Source organism: Carya illinoinensis, chromosome 12 (genome assembly GCF_018687715.1).
Source record: "Carya illinoinensis cultivar Pawnee chromosome 12, C.illinoinensisPawnee_v1, whole genome shotgun sequence".
In the NCBI taxonomy this organism is placed as follows: Eukaryota; Viridiplantae; Streptophyta; class Magnoliopsida; order Fagales; family Juglandaceae; genus Carya; species Carya illinoinensis.
Window position 1 is genome coordinate 22155769 of NC_056763.1, and position 27478 is coordinate 22183246.

At 37.9% G+C, this 27478-nt stretch overlaps 2 protein-coding genes and 1 long non-coding RNA gene across 8 annotated transcripts; 2 read left to right on the forward strand and 1 right to left on the reverse strand.

Annotated features, from left to right (window-relative positions):
* Positions 1-619: 619 nt before the first annotated feature.
* LOC122289433 lies at positions 620-19967 on the forward strand. 6 transcript variants are annotated; one of them, XM_043096408.1, is made up of 17 exons: positions 620-805; positions 925-994; positions 3640-5471; positions 5561-6031; positions 10249-10667; positions 10973-11448; positions 11598-11650; positions 11731-11838; positions 11921-12499; positions 12599-13734; positions 14825-14933; positions 15207-15387; positions 16786-16853; positions 16976-17091; positions 17156-18043; positions 19220-19316; positions 19422-19967. In XM_043096408.1, exons 3-17 carry the CDS (start codon positions 3650-3652, stop codon positions 19436-19438), a joined length of 6540 nt encoding a protein of 2179 aa, XP_042952342.1. In that variant the 5' UTR covers positions 620-805; positions 925-994; positions 3640-3649; the 3' UTR covers positions 19439-19967. The 6 variants fall into 6 exon arrangements, with proteins under 6 accessions (XP_042952342.1, XP_042952338.1, XP_042952337.1 ...); XM_043096404.1 differs by having other exon boundaries at positions 925-1021; positions 11921-13734; XM_043096403.1 differs by having other exon boundaries at positions 11921-13734.
* LOC122289436 lies at positions 6039-8288 on the forward strand. The gene is made up of 2 exons (XR_006236159.1): positions 6039-7886; positions 7958-8288. It is a non-coding gene; the product is annotated as an uncharacterized LOC122289436 (long non-coding RNA).
* A 233-nt stretch (positions 19968-20200) lies between the features above and the next one.
* Positions 20201-26376, reverse strand: LOC122289435 (O-fucosyltransferase 29-like). The gene is made up of 9 exons (XM_043096412.1): positions 25795-26376; positions 25520-25610; positions 24478-24554; positions 24137-24225; positions 23823-24012; positions 23406-23587; positions 22432-22534; positions 21570-21898; positions 20201-20956 (listed from the first exon to the last, which is right to left on the reverse strand). Exons 1-9 carry the CDS (start codon positions 26080-26082, stop codon positions 20665-20667), a joined length of 1641 nt encoding a protein of 546 aa, XP_042952346.1. The 5' UTR covers positions 26083-26376; the 3' UTR covers positions 20201-20664.
* Between the last annotated feature and the right edge of the window lie 1102 nt (positions 26377-27478).

The following is a 27478-nucleotide window of genomic DNA, read 5'->3' on the forward strand; positions in this document are numbered from 1 at the left end:
CAACAAATAACCTAAAATTACAAATTTATTTTAGTAATTTTTATCTTATAGATTTGGCACTTGTTTAATAATTTTAAGGTTGTGATTTTTGCTAGGGGTTAATAATTTTCGAAAAAATTTAATTTTAAGAGAAAAATATAGAATATAAGATATTCAAAGACAGATCGGACGGTGAAAAATGATGCTTATCGCAGCACAAACTTTTTGGTCCTAGATAGACAAGGGGCAAGGTCCCGCATCTAGAGTCTGGACCCTATCTAACGGTCTCCTGCTACGTGTTCACCCAGACACATAAGACATAACGCCTTTTTTTTTATAATTTTATATTTATTTTAGAGACCATTCACCGTAGTTTAGATTCTCCTTCATCACAGACTCAATAGCACCGTCCGATCACAACCGATCACGACGATCTCGTTGGAATTTTGCACGATAATCATGACGATGCCTGTGACCCAATCATCGGTGACCACCTCGTGGACCACGTTAAACAATAGGTACTTTCGACCCGAATCGTAACAGGACACGTGTTGTTTCGTCCGCTTATACCCGTCGGATCATAAGGTAAATTTACGAGTTGGCCCATTACATATCTGTATAGATATATATTGTTGTCGCTCGCCCCAAGACAAATAAACAAGTGCCGGTTCCCCCAAACGAAGAAAACTGAAGCAGCCAAAGTCACTTGCGAAGATATCACACGCACTCGTGCTCTCTCTGTCTCTTCTCCGTCTGCTCTATTTTCATATCACGCCGTCGATTTGCCGGAACCCTAATTCGATCCGCCGGGAACTTAAAGACTCAGGTTGGTACACAATCTCCGGCGACAACTGGGTTTGGCTTTGTTAGGTTTTTTAGGTGTGCCTCTGGTCGAGAGTGTTAAGAGACTTACCGTCGAGTTTTTTTTTTTTTGGTTTGGAGCAGTAGATGACCGAACGATTGGGGATCAGTTGAGAGATCAAACGGGTCGGATTTCGTCACCGGATGGAGGGAGGTAGCGTCTCTAGACTTACTTGTTCTGGTACTGTTCATTTCCCACGTTTCATAAAGTGATAGGGTTTTTTTGCATGTAAATTAGAGCAAAGATGTTTGCTTGGTTTGCTTTCAAATGGTGAGTTTACTTTCAAACCGTTACGCAATTTTTTTAACCTATAGCTTGATCGGGTACGTACTTGGCACGAAATAGAAATGTTTATAGGGTAATCCCTAAATTGATTGAAAAAATAGTTCATGTTTTTCTTTATATTTGTTTTGGGTCGTTCAGGTTGTATCTGGATTCTGGGCATATGTGCTTGTATAACTAGTTTGAGAAATTGGTTTTACTGTCATTTAGTTGTGTTGCTAGGTAAATAAAATTTTCATTATTTAATAGAAAAGGGATACGGTTTGATTTTTCGGTACTCAATTATAAAAAACTAGAAAGTTTAACCCTTTCTTTATGCATATCTATTCTTATTAGTAAAATAGCCACCTATTTAGAAAAAAATTATTAGTAAGATAACCGCCCTTTAGTTGATAGGTTTACTTGTTCATGTAGTATTATATTAAGGAGAATGCTGCTTGGCCTGCTTTCTTTAAGTTACAGTAGTTTAATTTAAGTTTTATGTGCACCTATGGTCATAATTTCTCATTTTTTATGGAAGAATGTGCCTCTTCCTTGTACTCTATCCAAATTTTGTAGATATTTCCTATCCGCGTTTCCCCTCCCTATTAATATGGCTAATCGCATAGAGAAAATATAGTGGGAATTTTTTTTGAGGCTCTCAGCAAGTGTTATAATCTACATCTGATGGAGGTTTTATCTCGGGCTTTTTTTGGGGGCTACTATCTTGATGCCATTAACATTTCCCACTTATTTTTTTGCAAATGATACTGTGACATTTTGTGGTGGAAATTTAAATTAAAAGTCAGAATTGGTTACTGTGGGAAGTGTCCCTAATGTGGATAGCTTGGCTAGCATATTGGAGTGCAAAGTATCCACGTTGCCTAAGAAATTCCTTGAACTTCTTTTGGGTGCTGATTTTAAGGCCAAGTCTATATGACATGGGTTTATTGGGAGGATTGAATGGAGATTGGTTTGCTGGAAGAGGATGTATCTAGCGAAGGCTGGTAGGATCATCTTGATAAAGAGTACTCTTATCCAATTTTCGTTCAGATTTTCTGCCCCTGTTCCCCTCCCCTATAAATGTGGTTAATCACATAATAGTTGCAACTGACTAGGTGAAGAAATCAAATTTCACATAGTGGATTAAAGCGTGCTCTCTAATTTCCAGACGGAGGTTTAGGAGTTTAAAATTTTCTCGTGTTTAGTTGGCTTTATTGGGAAAAGGTCTATGGTGATAGCATGAGATGGAGGCTTTGTGGAAAGCTGTAGTGGGCTCTAAATATGGTTATGCTTGGGGCGGGTGGTATACTCATGAGTTACTTGGACCGCATGGGGTGTGGTTTGATTTGGGGTTTTTTCTGGTCATATTGGACTTGAGGTGGTGATGGCTCGAATATTATATTTTGGCATGGTGTATGGAGTGGAGGTAGGGGCTCTTGAGGAAGCTTTCCTAGAAATTTAAAGCATTGCACGTGTACAGGAGGCTTCAGTAGTTAATCTATTGGATTTATCCAGTGGATCCCCTTAGTACTTGGGGATTGACACCTTTGAAAATTTTCAGTCTCTTATACTCAGAGATTATGTTGTGGAGGTGTTAACAATTTGTACCATTTCCAAGAAAATGAAGTTCATTGTTATAACACAAGACGTTGGCTCTTTGCTGGAGGAGTATCTGGCTGAATAAGGCACCTCTAAGAGCAACTTTCTTTGCTGGGACACCCTCCTTACTGGAGATCATCGCAAGGGATAACTCAATGAAACATTGTATTGTTGTGATTAATCGGTGCTTCATGTGCAGAAAAAGTGGGGAATCAATAGAATGCCTTGTGAGAGTTTGCTAGAATCTTGTGGAACGACTCATTTGGTAAAGTTTGGTTGGCTTTAGTTATCTCAGAAGGTTAGTAGTTCTCTTTGTAAGTCAGAGAGGGTTATATGGCAATACGCAAATTGTAAAAATGTTGAAAATGATTCCTTTCTGTCTAGTATGATGTATTTGGAGGGGAAGGAATCATAGAAATTTTGAATTTTGTGGGCAGTTGATGGAAGAACTTTAAATTCATTTTTTAGATGCTTTTTGTTTGTTTTGGATAGCCGCTAGATACTGGAATGGGCTGGTTTTTCATGATTTTCTTGCATCGTATTCTATTTTTAACTAGATATTTTTGTATATGTATCAGATATAAGATTGTGCCACACGTCCCATTTTCATTGTTCTAGATTCTAAACTGTTAGATTTTACTTGGGGTGTAACTTGCCAATAGTCTAGAGTACAAATTCTCATTTTTTGTAGTTCTAAGGTGTACACTGAATCAGAGATGGTTGTTTGAGATGCAAAATGTCATTTCAGGTTGATACTTTTTGACAAAATTGTAGGCATGGTGACATGGCTTTTATGTATTCTATTTGTGGTGATCTTATCCTGGTGCAGGATAGTTTTAAAATCTTGAAGATATGATCCACATAATATTTTTTGCTGTTATGTTTGTCTCTATTTCTTTCTCTCCCTGTTTCTCTCTCATGTTTTCTTTTTGTAGGGATATACCCATGGATTATGATGACAATGAGTTCCAAAGCCAGAATCTTCATTTAACTGGTGAAGGAAGCACCAAATTTCCTCCGGTTTTACTTCCATATGCTCTTCCCAAGTTTGATTTTGATGACAGTCTTCAGGGACATTTAAGGTTTGATAGTCTGGTTGAAACAGAGGTTTTTCTTGGTATAGAAAGTAACGAAGATAACCAGTGGATTGAAGATTTCTCTCGGGGGAGTAGTGGTATAGAGTTTAATCCAAGTGCAACAGAGTCTTGTACTATAGCAAGGCGTAACAATGTTTGGTCTGAGGCCACTTCCTCTGAATCTGTTGAGATGCTATTAAAATCTGTTGGTCAGGAAGAAGTTATTCTGAGACAAACTATTGTTAAGGAGTCAGATGCATGTGATGAACTGGGCTGCTTAGCAAAGCAAATGGAGCCCAATCCGGTTCATGACAATAACATTTCCAGAACAGTGGATGTTACTAATTTACAGTCTACTTTACTGCAGAATGAGATTCCTGAAAACTCTTCTGGGTTGAAGGGGGATGTACCAGAAGAGCAGCCCCATGTTGAAGATACTTCACTATCTCATGAAGTTGCACTTTCCGTGGGTGGAACATCAGGTGAACTGGATACAAATTCTATAAATAGAAGTGACGTTGATACTTTGGCTGAGGAATATCTGAGTGATAAAACACGTAAAGATTCTTCTGATTCAGCGATGCAAGTTGGTAGTATTGTTGTGTATACAGAAGATATCATTGCAAGAGGCAGTGAGGTGAACAATGAAGATTTACTACATCAGTTCGATGATCTTAGCAGTATGAATTCAAATGGAGTTGAAACAGGAAATGATGGGATAGAGGAGGAATTTAATCTTTTAAGCAGAGAGGCTGAAATAGCTGATCAAAATTTGAATCGAGATATAGTTGAAAGTAGTACCTCCCATTCAGAAAGCCATCTTGGCTTGACCTCAAAGTTAGAATATGTGGAAGAAGGAAATGCAACTGGAAATCGTACCAGTAATGTGGCTGAGCCTTCTAGTATGGTAGACAACAGTGATTCGGACTTGCATGTGGCGGAAAGATGCTTAGAGGATGTAGGTATCAGAATTCCGGATGAGGCCAGGAAACATGATTTGGTTTTGGTTAAAGATACCGATGTTTGTGATCCATCAAAGGTAAATACACAGGAGGTTTCTCCACTGACCATTAAAGATGATACTAATCATGAGGGGTATGCAGTACAAGTTAGAAATTTTAAAGTGTTACTAACACATGGACAAGAAAGTCCTGGTGAGAAGAATGATTTGTTAGAAAGTGGTTGCAAGTTAGATAATGAGATGTTAGCAAGTAAATCTGAGGCACTTTTATTGTCCATGGAGAACCGTGAAGTATCTAATGTTGAAGGTGATCCAAACAATAATAGTCACGAGGGAGGAACTTCTAGTGTTGCTTTGGTGTGTTCTTCACCTCAATTGCTTAAGGAAACACATGAGACTGAATCCCTGAAAGAAATTCACAATGGTTTTGGAGTTTCGAGGGAGGATCTAATTACCGAAGATCATGTCTTGTCCTCCACCGGGAATGAATCAAGTCAAACATGTGGAGAAGAAAAAATTCAGGGGAAGAGTGGTGTTCCTGAAGGTGATATAGATGTTTCTGTCTCTGCAAATGAAAGCACAGAGCTACCTTCTAATTTCAGTAGTGTAGTTGGTGGATCTCTTATCATTGATAAGGGGGTTGGGAGTTCATTTTTTTGTGAAGAGAGTACAGGAAATGAGCCGATAATGTCAAAATTACAATTTGATGCCAATGTTGGAAATGAATCAGGTATATCATATCTCATACGGTATTGATGGAGGCTTAAATATGTGTTTGAAATTTATAAATTCTAAGGTTATTTCTTTTTTCTTCTGCAGCATCAAATGCTATCTTGGAAAATGCTAAGGTGGCATCCAGTGACACAATGTCTGGAGTTCTCTTGCCTTCTGATAATGGTGTGACTACAGATGGAGTAATTGACTGCAGAGAGGTTCAAATGACAGCTTCTGTTGTGGGATATACTCACTCAGATAAAAAAGAGCCACCTGCAACCAAAATATCTACAGATGAAAGCATATCTATATTGATGGAATCTTCAGAAGTGGAAAATGAGCTAGGTCCTGTTTCTGAAACTGAAAAGGATGCATCTGGTAAGGTGTCGCAAGAAACAGTTGATGGATCTCTGCCAATGGCAGAAAGTTGTAATGCAGAAAGCCAGAGTGAGGCTCAAATGGCAGTTACTGGTGGAGTTAACCAGGAATGCCCTAGGAGGATGGAAGTGCACGCTGTTAGCAGTGATATAGCAACAGAAGTGGGTGATTTTGAAAATACACCCTCAAAAGTTTCAGGTGGGCATATGTAGTTTCTAATGGCATGTCAGTGTCTTCCTTTTTTCTTTTCTTTTTTTCATTTAATGTTGAAGTGATTTGAAATCTCGAGTCTTCTTTCTTACATATTTCTGATATGCATGTTTAGTAATCAGAAATTGGCAAGTTTTTTAACTTTATTTTACTAATAGGCATCTGATAGAGGCAACTACTTGTGAACTATGTTTCACTAGGTCACTTCTTTGTGGCTCAACGTGCATGACCACATTCCTTTAGCATAGGTTTGACAGTATCTTGTAAACCACAAATGATTTACTTGTGATATCATTATCTATGTATCAATCTTGTGGAGAATCTTACGTATATAAAAAAATAAATAAATCTTGTGGAGCTACCTCATCTTGCCTAATTATTGCTAATCACAGTCCTTAGTTTAGGTATATTGCCGCTGTTCTTTCCCTCTGGAGGCATATCTTCCATGCAGCTCCTGTTTTGGGCTTCCAAATGATCGATATCACCAAATAATTTTTTTGACTGATGCAGAACCAATTTCTTGCATCGATTGTTAATCCTAATTAGGTGTTTATCTTGTATACGACCTGTGTACATGGGTTATGCCTGTTGTTTTCATTAATAAATTCTTGATTACTCATTGAAAATAAGAGAGATGATGCTCACACAAATGGTGCCTTTTCCATCACTGAGACTAGCCAAAATTGTCCAGAAGTCAATGATATGGCTTTAGACTATGGAGATGGCTATTGCAAGCAAATTGTTATGCCAAACACCAGTAGTGAAACGTTATATGTGTGTATATGTGTGTGTATGTATATTTATTAGAGTAATTAGAGTAATAAGAATGAGCTAATTTTGCAGGCTTTCCTAGCCATTTCTATTTTTGGGTATTACCTTTTGTTAGTCACCGCATATATTCTATCATTATAAAGAAAATAGCATATGTTAGACTAGTGAGCTATGGCTAAAATGTTACCTCTTACCCAGATAGGAATGTGGAGGTGGTTGAATTTATATGTTCTAAACCTAAATTTTCATGATTTTCTTGTTTCCACTAGTACGACTTAGATAGGCCTTCTCCTTTGAATGCCATCTTGTGTACTTGGGCTTTTCCTATCCATTATTAATACCACCGTTTACTTATAAAAAAAAATTATATGTTCTAAATCCATTAGGTTTCTGTTGGAGGCCTTTTAAACACACAAATGGACATGAAAAATTATCCATTATTTAGTTTTAAATTAAAGTATCTTCCGAAACCAGATCTTATGACGCATTTTGTCCCAACTTAACGGTAGGTTAGCATGCATGGTAAATGTAGGGAATGTAGGGAAAATATTTTAGTCTACACTTAAGGCGCCAACCAATCTTTTGATTTATTTGGGTTGTGACATATTTTCTGGTGGGTGAAAAAAAAAAGACAAGGTTACCAAATTACAGTTATTATAATTGTCGCAATGTGCTGGGCCAGGCGGTAAGCATGGCCGATTGGTGTGATTGTTAGCCCCATATGTACCTTTAGAGAAGTCAAGGAGATTGACTGAAGGTATTCTTCTTGTTTTCTTGTGTGAGAAATATCAGCAATCTTTCTTTCCTCTGGTATATCAAAAAAGAAAAAACAAAAACCTTCAGTGCTCCTTGGTTCAATGATAGCAGATGGAAAAACTTCCTATTGTAGGCATTCTCTAGTTTCTTTCAATGTGTTATTGCTGCTTGAGTCTGGGTTACCACCCACTTTTGGATCTTTGATAGAATAATAAATTTGGGTAGTTATTTTGTTCGACAGATTTTGGATAACCTGCCTGCATATGCTTCTGGTTGCTTTGCAAATGGATAAAGATTATGTCTTAGGATTAGTATGGTAAGAGAAATGATTTAGGATATAGAGAGATTTTTTTTTTTAATTGGTAAATAAGATTTTATTGATCGTAGGAATAGGCAAGGGTTATGCCTGCCACAGTGACAGAGCTCATGGCCAGTTGGATGAATCTACGAGGTTTCCCACAAATCTCAGTGGTGTGGAAAATGATCCCGATTTGTGTCATGTGGTGCCTATGGAAGGAGCGAAATGACTGGACATTTGAAGACAAGGAGCGCTCACTAGAAGAACTTGAATTATTTTTTGTTAGCACTCTTTTTCTTTGGGCCACAACTATATATTGTCGTGGACTTGGTTTTCATGATTTTCTTGTTTCTATTACTTCTCTCTAACTAGGTGTGACCTTTGGTATACCATCTTGTGTACTTGGGCTATGCCTATTCATATTTATATAATCGTTTACTTATCAAAAAAAGGAATAGGCAAAAACCCAAGTACATGGGTCATATACAAGAGCAATGCCTATTAGTGATGTTCTAGTGGACAAGAAAATCATTAATGGTCATGCCATTAAAGTCAATTACAATTGGCCATTGGAACAAAAGTGCTAAAAAATAAAGTTCTAAGTGCATCCAATGACCACTCATGATCTTCGAAGCTTCGCTTGTTCCTCTCCGAAGACACCACCATAGGTAGATTGGAACCATCTTCCAAATTGCGGCAATCTGAGAAGTGCCTTGGAGACCTCTCCATGAAGCCCCAAGCTACACCCCCCTTAGCAAAAGACTCAATCCACAAAGTCGTGGCAATCTCACAATGTATTAGTAGATGATCGACAGATTCTCCACTTTTTTTACACAAACAACACCAATCTAAGACTATGATTCGGCGTTTTCTTAAGTTGTCGATAGTGAGAATCTTCCCCAAAGAAGCTGTCCATACAAATAATGATGCATTTAAGGGGGCCTTTGTCTTCCAAATACTCTTCCATGGGAATGGATTTGCATTATGCTTAGAGATGGATTAGTAGGAGTGTACTGTGAACTTCCCTTTCGCCGAGGGGCACCAAAAAAGCTTGTCTTCATCTTCCCCTCTCATAGGAACATAATAGACTAGGTTATAAAATTCAGAACTTGCTTCAACTTCTCAATCATGGACAGCTTTAGCAAATGTGACATTCCATCGGGGAGTGTTGTTAGATTGGTCAAGGATGTCCGCAATCAAGGCTTCCTTAAGTGCCCCGTCACCACACCATGTATCATGCCAGAATTTGATTTGGGATATGTTAAGACTAGAAAATTTAGTCCAACCTCGTTTGATGTGCTTCTAGAGTCCCACCCCTTGTAATCCACTCACCTCGTTCGAGCACCAACCTCCCCATGCTCTACCATACTTTGAGTCTAAAACTGTTCTCCACAAAGCTCCATGTTCTATGGGATATCTCCATAGCCATTTGGTCAACAATGCCTTATTAAAAAGCTGCAAATCTCAGATACCCAATTCTCCTTTGGAAATTGGGGACAAGCTGTGGCCCATTTTACCAGATGAGATCTGAACACATCATTCATCCCTTCTCATAGTAAATCTCGCTGTATCTTCTCCATACAGTAAGCCACCTTTGATGGAAGCGAAAATAAAGAGAGGAAATAAGTCGGTAGGTTGGAGAGGGTACTTTTGATGAGTGTCTCTGTCACCTTTGGATAATTACATCCGCTTCCAACTAGCAAGTTTTGGCTCCATCTTTTCTAGGACATCATCCCAAATGGACAGTGATTGGTAATGAGCACCAAATGGGGAGGCCAAGATATTTCATGGGTAAATGAGATAGCTTACATACCAAGATAGAAGCCATACTATCCACATTATGCACATGCCCCTATGACTTTTCCACATTGTCACAACTGGAAAGTAGAATCTGATTCGTGTTCCCCTTCCCAGTACACATGATTCGTGTTCCAACTTGCAAGAGAGGTATGGCATGCTGAGCAGACCCCTTGTGAAGCCAAATCTCTTTGAAGAAATATGTTTTAGCTCAAAAACTCTGTAGTGTGAAAATGCAAAGCTTTGTTCGCTACCTTTTTAAGTGTCTTGTTAACAACTATCCGTAAAAAACAAAGAAGAGAGGAATTAAAAAATAGTTAAATGAATGTATTCCTGGTACCAACTAGCATTCAAAGTTGAGGATTTATTTGTAGGACCAATAAAAGGGACTTTAACATGTTGTGGGAAAGGTTTAAAGTAAGAGTTTCAATTATTTTGGTTTTAAATTTGTTTTGAGTTATTATATTCGTTTACAATTGACTAAATTTAAGAACCTTGTTCCTTGGAGTCTTCTTTCTTGCTTGGTAGACGATTGTATTGAAGTACTTCAGCTGTTTTCTAATTACTGGATTCAATTGTGCAGGTGATGTTTATAAAGTTCATGAAGGTTCCTTATCCTCTGCTCTTTTGCCTGAATCTCAAAATGATTTATGTGCACTAGAAAGTGTAAGCGCTTCTGCTAATGTTGATAAACATACTTGTTCCCCTAATATCACAAGAGCTACTGAGCAATCTCAGAGAGAAAATGAAAATGAGCAAGAGAAGGCATCTAAGGAGGAGGGAATCAATGGGCCCACAGATCAGAATGCCCCTGTTTCTGAGGTCATTGACGTGGATGCCAGCAATATTTTGCCTATTTCTGGGGATCCAAAAAGAAACGAAACCTTTGAACAGGAACAGAACTTCACTTTCGAGATCAGTTCATTGGCAGATCTGTCTAGAAAAGACACTGCCAAGAATTCACAACCCTTTCCTTTTATGCATGCTGGCAAAGTGACACCCGTAAGTTGTGTTGTTCATGACTGACTTTATTGTAACCTTTTATCTTGGGACGTTTTTGTTATTTCTTTTATTTATTTTAATTAGTATGAAATTTTTTATTAAGGTAGTGTTACTCCAATACAGAGTCTGTATTGTTTCCTCTCTCTCTCTCTCTCTCTCTCTCTCTCTCTCTCTCTCTTCTTTGCTTATTTTTTTGTTTATCCGGGCAAGATTCTTATGTTGATATGTTTTTGGGTTTTGGAGGATCTTATCGTGCCCTTGCACAATTTATACTTTTCTATCCTTACCAATAATTAATCTTGAAGATTGTAGAGGGTTCTCCTTCAACTACTGGCTTAGTCCCAATGGAAGCAAAGATTTCACGTGAGATTTCTCATGGAAGTCCACAAGTGTCTGAAGGACAGATTACACGTGGTGGGAAAAGTTCTGGTGAGCGTAAAACAAGGAGGCGGTCTGGTAAGGCAACTGGAAAGGAAACTGCTAAAAAAGGAAATCATGCGAAAGAAACAACTCCTGCAAGACAGTCAGAAAGAGGAGACAAATCAACTAATGTGTCCGTGAGTCCATCTGCAATTTTCCAGTTTGTGCAATCCAGTGAAATGCAGCACTATGGGCATGTAGAAGGCAGTAATACAAAACCAATTTTTGTTCTTACTGCATCGACATCAAATCTGCCAGATTTGAATACTTCAGCTTCACCATCTACAATGTTTCAGCAGCCTTTCACAGATTTGCAGCAAGTGCAATTGCGTGCTCAGATCTTTGTTTATGGAGCTTTAATGTGAGTCCTGTGATTTTCTATATTTTTATATATAATATTGCTGTAGGTTTCTTGGATGAAGATATGTATGATTAAATGGGATGTTCTCCTACTTCTACAATTTTTGGGTATTCAAGATGTCAAATTTATGTATATGAAATTTTCTGCAGTCAAGGAACGGTACCTGAAGAGGCACATATGATATCAGCTTTTGGTGGACCTGGTTGGCTTTCTATCTCCCTATATGTTTTCCTTTTGACACATTGCAAATGTATGTTAACTTCTGGCATTCTGTGCTTTTAGATGGTGGGAAGAGCATTTGGGAGAATGCCTGGCGTGCAAGTGCGGAAAGGCTGCATATTCACAAGTCTCAACCCATCACCCCTGAAACCCCTTTGCAGTTGCGTCCAGGTGATTCTTTGGATTGTGAGCTGTTTATTACTCTCCTGATTTAATTGAGTTTGTAAGTCAGTTTCAATATTCATATCTACAGGTGTTAGGGCTCTTGAACAAGCAATTAAACAAAATGTATTTCAAAGTAAAGGCATATCCTCCCCTCTTGGTCGAACCAGCAGCAAGGGTATTCCAACAGTTGTAAATTCTGTGGTAGCTCTCTCATCACCACTGTGGAGCATTCCTACCCCTTGTGATGCTCTGCAATCTAGTGTCATGCCAAGAGGTTCGGTCATGGATTATCAGCAGGCACTTTCTCCATTGCATCCGTATCAAACTTCTCCAGTTAGGAACTTTGTTGGACATAACACTTCGTGGATACCTCAGGTCCCATTTCGTGGTCCCTGGATGGCTTCACCACAAACTTCTGCACCTGATGCTACCACTCATATTTCTGGGTTACCTAATGCAGAAATAATTAAATCAACTCCAATAAGAGAATCATCCATGCCACATACATCTGCAATAAAGCATGTCTCTGCCAGTCCAATGGTTCAGAGTGGGGTTCCTACTAGCGCTCCCTTGCTTGATCCAAAAGAGGTAAAAGCGTCGCCTAGACAGAATTCTACAGATCCAAAGTCTAGAAGAAGGAAGAAGACTCCAGTTTCTTCTGATCCTGGTCAGTTTGTTTTGCAATCTCAATCTCAACCAAAACCTGTTTCTGCTCCTGCTGTTATTAGTCATCCATCTACCTCTGTTTCCGTTACAACTCCAACAGGCTTTGCTTCTAAAACAACTTCAGAGAAATTCATTATATCTGAGCCTCCTTTGTCATCCACTGATATCCTCAAAAGGGCAGGCCAGGATGTAGAGCGGAGGGCTGCTTTGTCAGAGGAGACACTTCGTAAAGTTAAGGAGGCTAGGTTACAGGCAGAGGATGCTGCTGCTCTCTCTGCTGATGCGGTCAGTCACAGCCACAAAATATGGAGTCAGATGGAAAAGCAAAAACATTCTGGTTTGGTACCAGATGTTGAAGCTAAATTAACTTCTGCAGCTGTTGCAATAGCTGCAGCTGCTGCAGTTGCTAAGGCAGCAGCTGCAGCTGCCAACGTTGCATCAAATGCTGCATTGCAAGCACAGCTAATGGCAGAAGAAGCACTTTTTTCAAATGTTAATGACGATCCCAGTCAATGTAATGGAGCTTCTCTTCCTGATAGTGTGGATATTTTAGGAAAGGCTACTCCTGCATCCATCCTGACGGGTGAAAATGGAACAAACAGTTCCGGTTCAATCATTACAGTTGCTAAGGAGGCTGTTAGAAAGAGGGCTGACTCTGCTTCGGCTGCTGCAAAAAGAGCTGAAAATATGGATGCAATTGTAAAAGCTGCTGAGCTGGCTGCAGAAGCCATCTCACAGGCTGGGAAGATTGTTGCTATGGGCGATTCTTTGCCATTAAGTGAGCTGGTAGAAGCTGGTCCAGGGGGCTATTGGAAAGGTTCCAGAGATTCTTCTGAGCTAGTTTTGAAAGCAAGCAACATGAATAGAGAAGAATTAAACAGGGATAGTGTTAGAGGGGGTCCAGATACTTCTACAAAGCATTCAAAAGAGGGACGCTTAGATAAGAAAGTAGCTCAGAGTACTACACTTGAGAAATCACCAATTACAACAGAGATGCCTAAAGGGTCGATGGAGGATCATATGAGATTGGCAGATGGAATTTCAGGTATTGTCATGGCTAACGAAAAGGATTCAAGAGGGCAAAAGGGCCGAAGAGCTTTGGATTTAGCCAAGACTATTGGTGTGGTTCCTGAATCTGAGATTGGATCAAGACCTTCAATAACAATCCAGAATGAGTATGAAAAGGCTGCAGAAAATTTTAAACTCAGCTGCATCAAGGAGGGTTCACTTGTAGAGGTCTGTCAACCATATTTATTAGAATTAGTTTAAAAGTAAAGCCGAACTTCATAGTTCCCCCCCCCCCCCCCCCCCCCCCCCCCCCCCCCACCCCCCCCTCCTGCAATTCATACGACTTGAGTTCTAATTTGATCCTTGCAATCTTTCAAGAAAATCTTCAGTCCTGATGTGGTGTTATACCTTGATTTACACCACCCAATGGGAACCTGACACATCAGCTTTCCTTTGGTTTCTGAAAAAACTGGTACACTCTCATTTACAGAAATATGCCCCATCTGCCTTTTTTCCAACCTTTGAGTCACTCCACTCTGATTGTTGCGCCAGTATGCTGCACTACAAACAGAAGTCACCCAACCGTGGAGTGTCGATCAATGCCAAAAATCAAACGAGGGAAAAAAAAAACTTGTTTTTTCCATTTATGTTCGTACTTTTTCATTCTGCAATTTTGTTCTAAAACAAGATTTTGCACAAAACTTGCTAAAATTTCAGAACCGAATGCCCAACTACACTTGCCCCAAAACTGCCAAACTAGCTCTAATATTTATCAGATTTTAATGTCCAGTGGGGCAACAATGGCAGAAATAAAGAGATCAAATGTGGGGTTGGGTATCAGAGTGGGGCGGGGGGAGCTGACTAGGTTGGCAATGGCAGAAAGAATATATTTGGAAAACAAAACCGTTTTAGGGAATTATGGGATGCATTGCTTTTTCTCAGAAACCAGTAGGAGGATGACATCACTTGATGGTGTAAAGCAAGCTTTACACCAGATCAGGACTAAAGTCGTTCTCATTTTTCAAATATCTGCATGCTCTTCTATGCCTTCAAGTCAACTGGTGATTCTGTTGGATTGCAGGGGGTTCATATTCCTTTATTATCGTTATTATTATTAGAAAAATTCTATTTATAATCCTTTTTACTATCATCCTCTCAACATACTTTGATGTGACATCAAATGATTGGCCCACGACTGAAACATAATAAATGGTCTCCAAACATTTAATATCACATCATAGGATGATGGGAGGATGATGGTAAAATGGATAGTGGGTAGCATTACTCTTATTATTAACTTAGTGATTGTGTATTTTAGGTTCTTAAATCCACAGATGGATTTAAAGCTGCCTGGTTCACTGCCAATGTATTGAATTTAGATGATGGGAAAGCTTATGTGTCTTACACTGAACTTCAAACAGATAATGGTAAGTTGTTATCGGTGTGTCAGCCGTGAGCTAGTTTACCTATGCCATGGGTATTTCTTTCCATTATCTTTGAAGAGGGGGATGCTTGAACAAGCCAGCCTAATTATATATGTATTATTACATGCATGGACCCCTTGCTTGTCGCAACTGTTGGTTGCCAGAGGTGTAATCCATCTAGGAAGGCAATTTTTCCAGGAAAAAAATAAATAAATTATGCTTCAAGCATTTAAAGTGATTGATTTGTTTTACTTTTTCTATTTCTCAACTATTTAGGGGAGGGACAGCTAAAGGAATATGTAGCACTTCAAGGTGAAGGAGACAAACCACCAAGAATACGCCCTGCCCGTACTGTTACTGCACTGCAATATGAAGGAACGAGGAAGAGACGTAGAGCAGCCATGGGAGATTATAATTGGTCTGTTGGAGATCGAGTCGATGCATTGATTGAAGACAGGTATGGGGTTATAATGTCCATGTATATAAGTTATATATATGAGAACTGGAAACCAAGACATGGAATCCTATTCTAAAAGAATTTAGAATAGAGACAGTTTGAGAATGTGCCATATTGGATACGACTCCAGGAAGGATGCTACACATTATTCTTGCTTAGCACAAAGATAAAAGAAGCATGCAAATGAAAGCCCAAGCAACCTTTATCAAGAAACTTTAACCATCCCAGGACCCATGTCACTACAACTCATAAAAAGAAACTTAAAATTAGTCCTACCTTTTTTATGAGCTTTATTAATAAGAGAAACGACACTGCATAGGGAGCACTCGCTATTCAACAGTAGTACTATTTTTTAATCTGAAACATCACACTAAACATAAATTCCTACTGTGCTTCAAGCACTTATCAAAAGCTTCTTCTAGGTAAAGGCTCTGATGCTAGTTTCCCTGGCTTGGACACTCGTCCTCTACAGTATTTGGTTAGTTACAACATTAAAAATAAAAATAAGTTAATACCAAGTAGATCAAAAAACATTTCATGAAGAAAGAAGCCGGTAGGGCTGACTTGATGAGCACCCCTAGTTATGCTTTGTTAATTATATGGGTTTTTCATACTAGTGTGGGCACTTGTGGGACTTAAAGGCAGTAGTTTTACCATAAAAAATATGTAGGCTCTACCATTATGATTGTTACACTATTTCTACACGTTTAGCACAGTTCATTTTACTTATAAAAAAAAAACTATTTCTACACGTTTAGCACAGTAAAAATTGAAAACTTGGATCTAAAAACGATTTTATTATATTAAAAAAAGTCCTCTAATTTTACTTACTAAAAAAAAAAAAAAGTCATCTAATTTTGGGATCAAACTTGGTGGATGATTTGATCATATATCTGTATGAATGACTTTTCTGGATCGGTCACCAGAAATAAAAGGTTGAAATTTAATTGAATATGGGAATGAACATGTTGAATACTGTTTGAAAATCTTTGTATTTCATGGATGATAAACCAGTATGTGAAGGCTACTAAACACGCTACCTTCAATTATAAGAGGAAAATAAAGTGGAAGGATTAATCCCACTGTTCCTTATTGTATTCCATTGTCTTGTATTGGGGTCCTTAGCTGAAATGATGTAAACAGGACCCAATTTTCTAATCCATTCTTCTACTGTGTGGAGTCAAGTGTGAAGCTTGGATTTGCAGTTCTGCTGCTGCTGCTGCTTATTTTTACTTATTAAAGAAAATATAGCGACCCTCAATTGAGGTTGTTTTTCATTATTTTCATATGGCATTTGCAGTTATCAGTGTTGGGTCCATGACTCCATTTCTCAGCTTTCTGTATGCTGCATATAGCAATAGCATAATTCATCTCTTCTTCTTTGATTTTGTCTTTCAGCTGGCGGGAAGGGGTTGTCACTGAAAAGAACAAGAAAGATGAGACAGCATTAAATGTCCATTTTCCAGGTATATGCGCCTTTTTTGGTTTTTTTTTTTTTTTGGGGCGGGGGGATGAATACTTCTTATTTTTATTTGCTCCCTATTTGCATAGTGCATTTACTGTGAATGACACTATCGTGTTCTTGCAGTTCATGGAGAAACATCAGTTGTGAGAGCCTGGCATCTTCGGCCTTCTCTCATTTGGAAAGATGGGGAATGGGTCGAGTGGTCCAATTTGCGAGAGAATGTCCGCACTTCCCTTGAGGTGAACTTTAGTTTTTCTTCTGCTTATTTGTCTGATTGATACTGATATTAAATTTGTTGTTCAGGATGATACGCCGAAGGAAAAGCGAGTCAAGTTGGGCGGTCCAGTGACAGAGGCCAAAGGGAAGGATAAGGTGTTCAAGAGTAGGTCTGTTGTTGAATCAGGAAAACTGGAAGAGTCAAGATTACTGGATTTATCAGCGACCGATAAGATATTTAACATTGGTAAAAACAGCAGAAATGAGAATAAGCCAGATGCTCTCAGAACTTTACGGAGTGGTTTGCAGAAGGAAAGATCCAAAGTTATTTTTGGGGTTCCTAAGCCTGGAAAGAAGAGAAAATTCATGGAAGTAAGCAAACATTATGTTGTAGATCAGAGCAATAAGATTACTGAAGCAAATGATTCAGTTAAATTTCAGAAATATACAATGCCGCGAGGATCAGGATCCCGTGGATGGAAAAATAGTTCAAAAAATGATTTGAAGGAAAAACAACGAGCTGAAACCAAGCCCAGAGCACTCAAGTCCGGAAAAGCACAAAGTCTCTCTGAGAGAATTATTCCAGCAAAGGACAACCTTTTGAATGCAGTTTCTGCTCCTGACGATGCCACCCTAGCAGATCTTTCAGCAAAAGACAAGGATTCTACAAGTAATGCTGAGAACACATCAGGAAAGAATAACAAGTTGGAAATTGGATCACTTTCTAGCGTTGAGGGAACTACAGAGGGACCACTTCTATTTTCTTCTCTGGCTCCCTCTTCGGATGGATCCTCCAAGAAAGTTTCCACATCAAATGCCAAATCTGTAAGGGCAAATAAAGGAAAAATTGCCCCTGCCGGTGGAAAGTTGGCTAGAATTGAAGAGGAGAAAGTTTTTAATGGTAACCCTGCAAAATCAGCCTCTGAAGTTGTTGAGCCTCGGAGATCTAATCGCAGAATTCAACCGACATCAAGAGTAAGTATTTAATAACATTTGTCTGATTTTAGAATATATTGTTCTGGTGCGGTGCCAACAAACCTTAACTCAAATGGCATTTCTGCCCCTCTTAAAATCACGAGAGGATGAAATCATGGGTCCGTGATCCACCAGGGGCATGTGTGCTTAGTAAAGAAGCAAAATGCTCCTTGTAATGGCATGTGTAATGCATCTACGTGCCTTCATGTTTTTGTTTGAATGCTTGCATATATATATATATATATATTTTTATAAGTAGTAAGAGATTTTATTAATGCAAGTAGATAGGATAGCCCAAGTACACAGGAAGTATACAAGAGGAAGAGAATTCTATTTGCAGTCCCCAAGTACTTGGGATGTGCAGGCCCTTTATTTAATGAGAAAAAGCATCATTTTAGGAGGGATATTTTTGTAATTTTAAGAAGTTTTAAAGATAAAATTGTTTAGGCCTGTATTGCAGTCCCCAAATGGGGACTGTCTGTAGCATTACTCAATAAAAATAGACACCTAGAAATATGAACTACTACTTTGTATAGGGTGTCTATTTTTATTTTGAAATAGATGTTTAAAACACAAAAAGAACGACATCTTTGTTTGATGCTGAATGAATATGACCTACTTATTGAAGTTTATATGCTAGGACTTCATGGTGTAGCTTGAACATGCTAGTCTGATTGGTTACTAAGGTTGAGATATGTGAGAGGTTATTTGTGAATAAGGCCTTAGTTCATTAATTATCACGTTGACTAGCTGTGGGTTTTTGTAGTAATGGGGCTTAAAAATCTTGTATCTATTGTTTGAACACTTATCTCTGATAAGTAAATAAGAATCCTTAGAAGACTGCTTTTGTTTTTTTTTTTTTTAAAAGAAAAAGCAAAAGTGAAAATCGTGTTTGCTTCAAGGTCTCAGTTTATCAAGAATTGGTTCATGTAATTTCTGCCCCTTTTTTTCCTGCCAGAAATACTTGTATATTTTGGGTCTCACCGCTGGGTTGGCAGCACTAGAAGGAAATGAAAAAGTTCTAGAGTGGAATGGTAGAATTACAGTTGGCAGTATAGTGTACCATCGATCATAATTCTAAAACAATAAATTGCCTTTCTTGCAGTAGATAACAAATACTTCATATGCCTTCTCTGATTTTGTGCCTTTTCTGCTTGTTGATTTTGCTGGCTACAGCTACTAGAAGGATTGCAAAGCTCGTTGACCATCTCAAAGATTCCTTCTGTTTCGCATGACAAGGGTCACAAGAGTCTTATTAGGACTGCATCTAGGGGTAAGATGTTACCTGAGGACTTCTATAATTTAATGTCGTGGCAATCTCAAGTCTTCTCTGGTGTGTACTGCATGTGAACTAGAACTAATTGCCGGATTTTTACAGGGAGTAACCAGGGTTGAAAGGATCATTTGCAGTGAAGGCTTCCTGTTCAGAGAATCAGAGTTATTGGATGACCAACACCAAGAATAGTTTGTGTATATTTATAGGAGGGAAGAGTTAGGAATGGAAATTCTTACTTCCTGTGGTTTAGTCAATATGTAGTCGGTAGATAAATATTGGTTTTAGTTTCGTCACAAGTATTATTACTGTAGGTCCTCCCTCCCCTGGTAAGTTGTATATGGAAAATTCTCCATGTAATTCGGCTTGAGAATTACTGAGGAAGCTTGTAGATGATCTCAATCAGGAGATGTCGCTGCTGCGCGCCTACCCGATGCTAACTTCCTCGATGCGATCATCTCTGTGCTTGCATGCATGCGTGTGTGCGTGCGTTTGTTTCCTTGCCACTGCAGCCGTATCCCCTTCCCTCCCATTTTAAGAACCATCTTTGTTACTTTTGTATTACTCCTGCACTTCTCTCCCGAGTTCTGTTTTGGTACCGTCTTTGGATTAAAAAACGAATAATATTCAGCTTTTAAGCAATTTCTGCCATGAAAAATTCTATATTTACAAATCAGTATGGTATCTTTTATTTCGTTGACACGTTGGCTTCCTTCACGCTGACTTCACTTGCAGTAGAAATGATAAATAACCATGTAGAACCATCGATAGCATTCGAGAACTGACTACTGCCAACTCATTTACTTAAAATCATCGACTGAGATGTAGCAGATTTTACTGGCATCAACCCCAAATAAAAATGCCATCTGAAGAATACCAAGTCATAGCACGAATAGACATTTTTTTTAACGCAAAATACTGCCGCAGTTATGTTTGTAGGGTACCCTGAACTATTTATAAACAATTGCAGCTTCATTCCTTTGAAGCCCCTATACAATGGACAATATCGGTCAAATTAGCAAATCCAACAGATGTACTGAACGGCAACTAGATGCCTGCCGTTGTTGTGAGTAAGACTTTTAACTTCCCTGTCACGATTAATAAAAAGTTGCCGCACTAGAGTTGAACAGGCTGCCAGAGATACTGCAATCTCTGTTCAATGTAAGAACTAGTTCCATCTACCATATTACATTTGGGACAGTTCTTTTCTTCATCTTTCCAGTCGGTCATTCTTTTCACCAATCATCTCACCTTGCCTAAAAGAAAATGCATCCTCTTCGCCATCATCAGAAAGCTCTTCTACCATCTCTCTTTTAGTATTTGAAGACTCTACCTTGATTCCTTAACCCTACATGGAACTAATTTTCGTTACGGATTCCATGGCAACTTGTTCTGTGTGATGATTTTTGTCGTAGCTAGTGTCATCATCATTGAATGGTTTCTCACAGACACAGGAGTATGGATATTCGTGAAACTCCCCTCGTCCGGGTCTCATCTCGTCTGGCTCTCCCATGAAGCCTCTTTGGCATGACTTTACCTTTCTTGCAAATGTATCCCACTCCATCTTTTGCCTTTCCATGAACAAAGCACTAAGCTTCTTTGCATTTGGTCTGATAGTCCTCTTATGGCCCATGTACCTCCTTTGATCCATGAAATCAAATTAACCAAAAATAGTTCAGAATATATTAGAAAAACAAAATACTAAACAAGCAGAAGATTGAAAACACAAGAAAGATTAGTTTTACAGTGACATCGATAATGACTAACAGGCAAAGCAAATTCTTGAGTTCGGTGTTCAAAGATAAGAGCATGGGCTTCAAATTTCAAAAGCAGTCATGTCATGATCTCCAAATTCACCGAAAAGCTAGATCCATACTTATTCAATCTAAAATCTATATCACTTGCAACTAGATAGAGCCCTCACCCATTCCACACCACTCCATGCCCTCTTTACTTTGTGTCTCCTGAGGAATCAAACTATCCGAAGTACATTTAAGAGAATAGCACTCGGTATAGGGATAGAGCTTAGAAGCCTTAGTCATGGTACAGAAATCAAACAGACACCAAAATTTAGGAAGTATTTTTTTAAAATGGAAAATAAATAAAAGGGAATCAAGGTTACATGAAAAAATTCAGCACATTTGCAGATATCCCAATTCATGTCCACTATTCTCATCTTTTGTTTGGTTACTGCAGTAAAGTTTGTCAGCATCAACATTCTTGGAAAGATACAAAATGAACCGGATTTCTTACCTGCGACCAGCAAGAATCTTCGCCATATTTCCATTATTATTAGTGACAAACACATCACTCTTGTCACAGACAATGTAGTCAATGGCAGCCAAGCGCGAAGAGAAAGGAAGAAGAGGTTTCAACTCTTCATTGGCAAGCATCTCCTTTGTATAGAAGTTTGGGAAGAGTTCCCTAAGAGGCCTTAGAGTTTCTTCTCCACCATATATTTCTCCAGATGCAACATAAAGATAAGTGTCATTTGCAAAACCAAGAGCCCGCAACATCAAACCCACTTCATGAGGAGTAAGTGGGCATTTCCCTCGCTTCCGCTCATCCTCAGGACTTAAATCCTGCATAATAACCAGGGAAGAGACGGCATGTAATTCAGATTGCAGAGAATTTAAAGTTCTTATAAACTGAAAATACAAGTTACAAACCCATATTTTTTTTGTATAAATAATCGAAGATTTTATCAATAACATATAAAATTAAACCATTAACCCGATACTTCATCCCTTATTTATACGTAACTGGGTCCAAAAATCCTTGGGCAGAATGAATAGTTAGCATCTTCTCTCATATTATATTAATAAAGAAATTGAATCTATTCATTTCCCACAGTCTGAGACTATTGGAGATTAAACATGGCTTCGTGGAAATTATCCTAGACTTCAATCTTTATTCAACTATTCATGTGGGGCCTCACTAATTGAAGTGCCTAGGCCCACATGTCAAGAAGAGACTAAATCCACTCTTTTCCTTTTAACTTAATGTTTGTGGGATAATTGCGGATTTAACATATAGGCATGCTACTTTGGCACAACTACTATTGAACAACAGGGTACAGCATGCACTTTAAAATATGCAATGATGGCAATCTCACCGGTAATGTAGCCCATCGTTTTCTAATTTCACCAAGCTCATATCTTTCCTTCTCACCCCCACCATAATAACACCCAGAAAATGCTAGCATATCGGGCTCAAACCTGTAACCAAACAGTATCAATCAAACTTTTGAATCCAAGCATCTGTAGGAAATTACAAGTATGTGTACAGATGCTAATATATAGGTCTGTATGCATGCATTTCTGAATGTTTGTTTACATTTATCTGTTAGTGAAAATGTGACTGAAATCCTTGGTAACTTGATAAGAACTTCAAAGTATATGGCCTTAAAAAATGGAGCATTTGATTCAGCTATCTAAACAGAAAAACATTTGAGGTGAGGGTGAGATAATAGAGCAGTCTTATCATTAGCTTCTATGATTGTAATTTTGAGGGTAGGTACAGGGGATCTCCACCCAAGTCAAAGTAGATGTTCTACAGGACTACATTAGTTTTTAGGTTATATTATCCTGTGGCGGTTAACTCAGCCAGGAACTGTGAACTAGAGATTTTAATAAAATGCAAACTTGGAGAGGAAACCGTTCAAAAGAATATTCAAAGAAGAGAGAGGAAAAAAAGTTGGGGGGGGGGGGGGGGGGAGAGAAGAGGGAGGCATTGTGCAAAAGTATAATCCCACAACATCAACATTGTCACTTTTTTATTGTTGGACATCTACAGATGTGTACGGTATCTCCTATGCAACACTTCAATTGCCTTGTGAAAACCAATAGACAGTCGTTGAAGCAGATGAAATCAGATAGAATAAATTTTTCCAAGTGATTTAATGAATAAATGTCCAACGCCATACTTGAGAACGTTCTGTACTTACCTTGAACTGTTGGTATGATTCGTTTTCATCAATATGGTAGTTGAATTTAGGAGTTGTCAGTCCATTCTATTATGCATCAAAAAAATATTCTAACTAAGCTACTCATCAAAAAACGCTTCTAATTATAAGTTATGGGGACAAACCTCAAGTGAACTGCAATGAAACGTTTTGCCATCTCTCGCATTCTTAAGGCAAGTCCTTGACCAAGCTCTTGTATAGGTTTTGTGAATCTTAAGGCATGATAATTAACTCGGCAACGCAACTTTTGTAGCTCCTCATCAAGATTAATTGCAAGTCTATAATCAAATTTTGTCAGTTGCACAACCTGCAAAATTTCCTTTGTGTTTAGTTCAGGGATTATGAAATTAGAACATTATCAGAACATTACATTGACAGTTATAGGGGATTAAATGCATTATAATGTCAACAACATCCAAATGTTTGAACTTGAAAGAAACTTGAAGTTGTGCCTAAAATGAATTTGAAACCAAGCGTTTGATCATGCATATATCCAATCAATTAAAAGGACATGAATTATGAATTGAGAAAAGTGTCCTTACACGTCTCCTCAAGAGTAAAGGGAGAACTTGATCAAGATAATATTCCGGGGCAGATTTCCTTGGGACACGCATAGTATAAGGAGGTTTCTCCATTGATCGCATGACCTTATCAGGAACTCTTTTGACAATAGTCACATCTTTTGCAAGGGAAGAAATGAACCAATCAACATCAAAAATGTTGATGAATTCACTGCATGCCAAATAAGGTACCCTCAATAAGATAATTATTGTGAAGTCAAATATCATCCTCACAAACATGGGGGTCAACAATTAAAATTAAGTAAAACTGCCAAGGAATTAGAGTCTCCACTTACCTATCATCTTTCCAGTAGGAGTGACGATCCAACTCAGGTACAACTAACGTAGCATTTAGAATCCGTGCAACAACTACAGCATCTGTTATCTGTGGGCAGGAAATATATTGTCATCTCCATAAGGCTAACATGTTCGGTGTTTTGGTCATATTACGTTCATTTTGAAACAGAAAGATGGAACCTAATTCAAACTGCCATCCCTAAAACCAAAATTAATAGGTCTAAACAAATAAGTAAAGAAGGAAATTTCTTCGCATATGCTGATGTAATTGATGCAAGTAATATATCCACTGGAAGAAATTTCAGGTAAAAGTAGCACAACAAAAGTTGCTTTCACATACTCCAGTTCTTTGTTGGTTCAGCCCTCCACTTGTTGCGATAAGCAAATAGCCATTTGATGATTGCTCACGAACAGAAGCTAGATTCATATAAGCAATGTTAGCATTTAGCCGATAAACATGTAAAAGTAAATTTCAGATGTCAAACTAAAACAAACCCAATGTTGAGTGTGGGTATTTTCATATCATATCATATATAAATAAGCACGGGAGATGACCAAGAAAAAAAGTTCCTATCATAAAAGATAATCCACTAGGAGTCAATTAATGAATTAAAATAGAACTGCAGTAGTGTTCCTGTGTTACACCAAAAATTTGAGCAAAAACAGGAGTAGCGTTGAAATTAAGTTGAGAATTAACAACAACACATAGACAGATGCGCAGTTTCAATTTCAGTATTTTCTCTGTGTGCTTGGACTAATGTTTTTGCATTATTCAATAAAATCATCGATTACCTTAAACAAAACTAATAAAATTTGCAATGTACGACCACTACTAGGATTTGAAATGCCCAAAGTGCCCTTGCCAAAAAAAGGCAATAATGCAAGCAAAGGTACATTGGACCAGGCTGAGAGTTGAAAATACTGAAATAAAAAAGTTTGGGGCACATATAGCAAAATGGATGGTAGTTTGAGGGCGCAAAGTGGTGTTTCCCAAAAAGCTTAAAAAAGTACCACTAAGCAACATGTCAAGTAAGAAAATGAGGGGCAAGGGTGGTAAATTGTACAGCGGTTCATTTATGAAGAGAAATTTCTTTCTAAGCTAGGAACTCGTTCATTGCATCAAAAGAATCTATTACATAAATAATTAAGCCAAATCGAAGGCAGATGGACCTCAAAAAGGTCTAGTGAAATTGAGGCTGTGATTACTGCACTATAACTTCTAAAAAGGATTTTAGAAACTCCAATTATTGCTGACAGAATGGTACTCGCAACACTAGTACTACATTGCATTCCAGAACACTACTTTGCTCCCAGTGGCCAATATTCATAGTCGAAGTAATTACTGGAGAACTGTCCCGGTGGAATTAGAAAAAATAACTTACGAGCAAAATGCCGCCCTCGCTCGATGCAGCCATAGAAGTATTTAGAATACTTGGATTTCCATATATCAATTGGCTCACGACGACCCCCACCCTTCAATTTTCCACAATAATAAAAAGATCAACGTAAGGCCACAAATGCGAAGCGAACGTTTTTTAAAAGTTTCAAAACCGGCACAGTTAATTTCACATAGACAATGATAACATTTCAATTGAATTCAGTTAAACTAAAACACCGTTTTTGAGAGAGAGAGAGAGAGAGAGAGATGAAGTTGTACCAGTCTAGAGTAGAAGCTTGGGTTGGCGAAGTGCTGAGAGTACCAGTCAAGATCAGAGGCGACGTGGCCGGTGAATAGCGAAATCAAGCCCAAGCCAAAAAGCATCAACCCGCAGACCACCGACCAGGAGATCTTCTTCCGGTGGAATGACGCCGTCGCCGTCGATCTCCAGTAGGGATGCTTATTATGGGAGATATTGCCGTTGCTATAATAGCCATTGTGGCTCTGTAAGAGAGCCAGCTTGTTGGCCGATATCAAGCTAAACCTCCAGGCCTTAGCCACTGCCATCAAGACACCCTAGATTCCACCCCCTCCTCGATTCCATTACACAATAACTCCAAAAGCCATTACCGAATCTCAGACGGAGTTCGGTGATCAAAGTGAGTTAATGACGAAGGAAAGAAAGCCCTAATTAAAGCGCGCTCGCGCTGCGTGTTTATGTGAATGAATCACTGTTGTAAATTGTGAGGTTTGTAATGGAATGTGGGGAAACTGTGAGTGGTTTTAGAGAGAGAGAGAGAGAGAGAGGAGAGAGAGCGAGAGCGAGGAAGGAAGGAAGAGAACGAAGCACTTTTTGCTTTGCTTTTCTTTTCTTTTCTTTTTTTTCTTTTTATAACACTTTTTTGCTTTTCTTAATTTGCCGTAAAATCGCGGAATACTATTTTTAAAAAAATAATAAAAATAAAAATTAATTATAAGGAAATTGTTAAACCATTAATTAAGTAAAATCTGAAAATACCAAAAAATAAATAACAACAACAAAGCTTTCACACAACTTTCAAACCACCCGGCCCCTACGTTACCACCACTGTACAGTAACTAATAATTAAATTAAATTTATATTATTAATGTGAAACTTTCTCGACTAGTGGAACCTAGATCGACCACCACAGAGGCTGAGTTTATATATGGTTATGTTGTTTGGGTTCGACGAAACCCTCTCTTATTTCTTTTTAATGGTTGGTAAGGATGAAAGCCTGATTTAACGAACTCTGTCAAATTAAACAGAGGCATGTGTGGTACACGTGTCACTTTTTCTTCATTTTTTTTAAAAGTAGTTATTTTTTTCTTTTTTGGAAATAAAATTAATTTCATCTTAATATTTAAATATTAATTAAATATAAATATTTTTGAATTTATTTTTTTATATTTTTTCGTCTAATCATTATAATTTTTCTAAACTTTTATATAAAACACCAAAAATAATTCAAGATTTTCAAATTAAACAAAAAATTATATTATAACAATATTTTAACTTTATAATATTTTTATTCAATTTATCTCTTTCCTTTTTCAAAATTTAATAAAAATATTAATTTAAATTATTTCATTACCATTCACAAACCATCTCAATATTATTTACATATTTCTCACCTCATTGGCTATCTAAACAAGTCCTTAATCTGTTGGGAATTAAGAGAAGTGGATCTCTCTATCAACCAGTCGTAGAATAGTAAAGCATAGTGTATCTAACCTCGTAGCAATGTTTAACCGAAAATATTATTTGTATTTATAATTTTTATTTAGGTAATAATATGTACTGATAATTGATATATTAAAAATTATAAAATTTAAAATTAAGAATTTGAATTTAAAAAAAAACTGATAATATATATATTGTATATAAAATTGTAAGTCAATGTTTCACTATTTTGTCACAGTCGGCCACCTAGACTGTATTAAA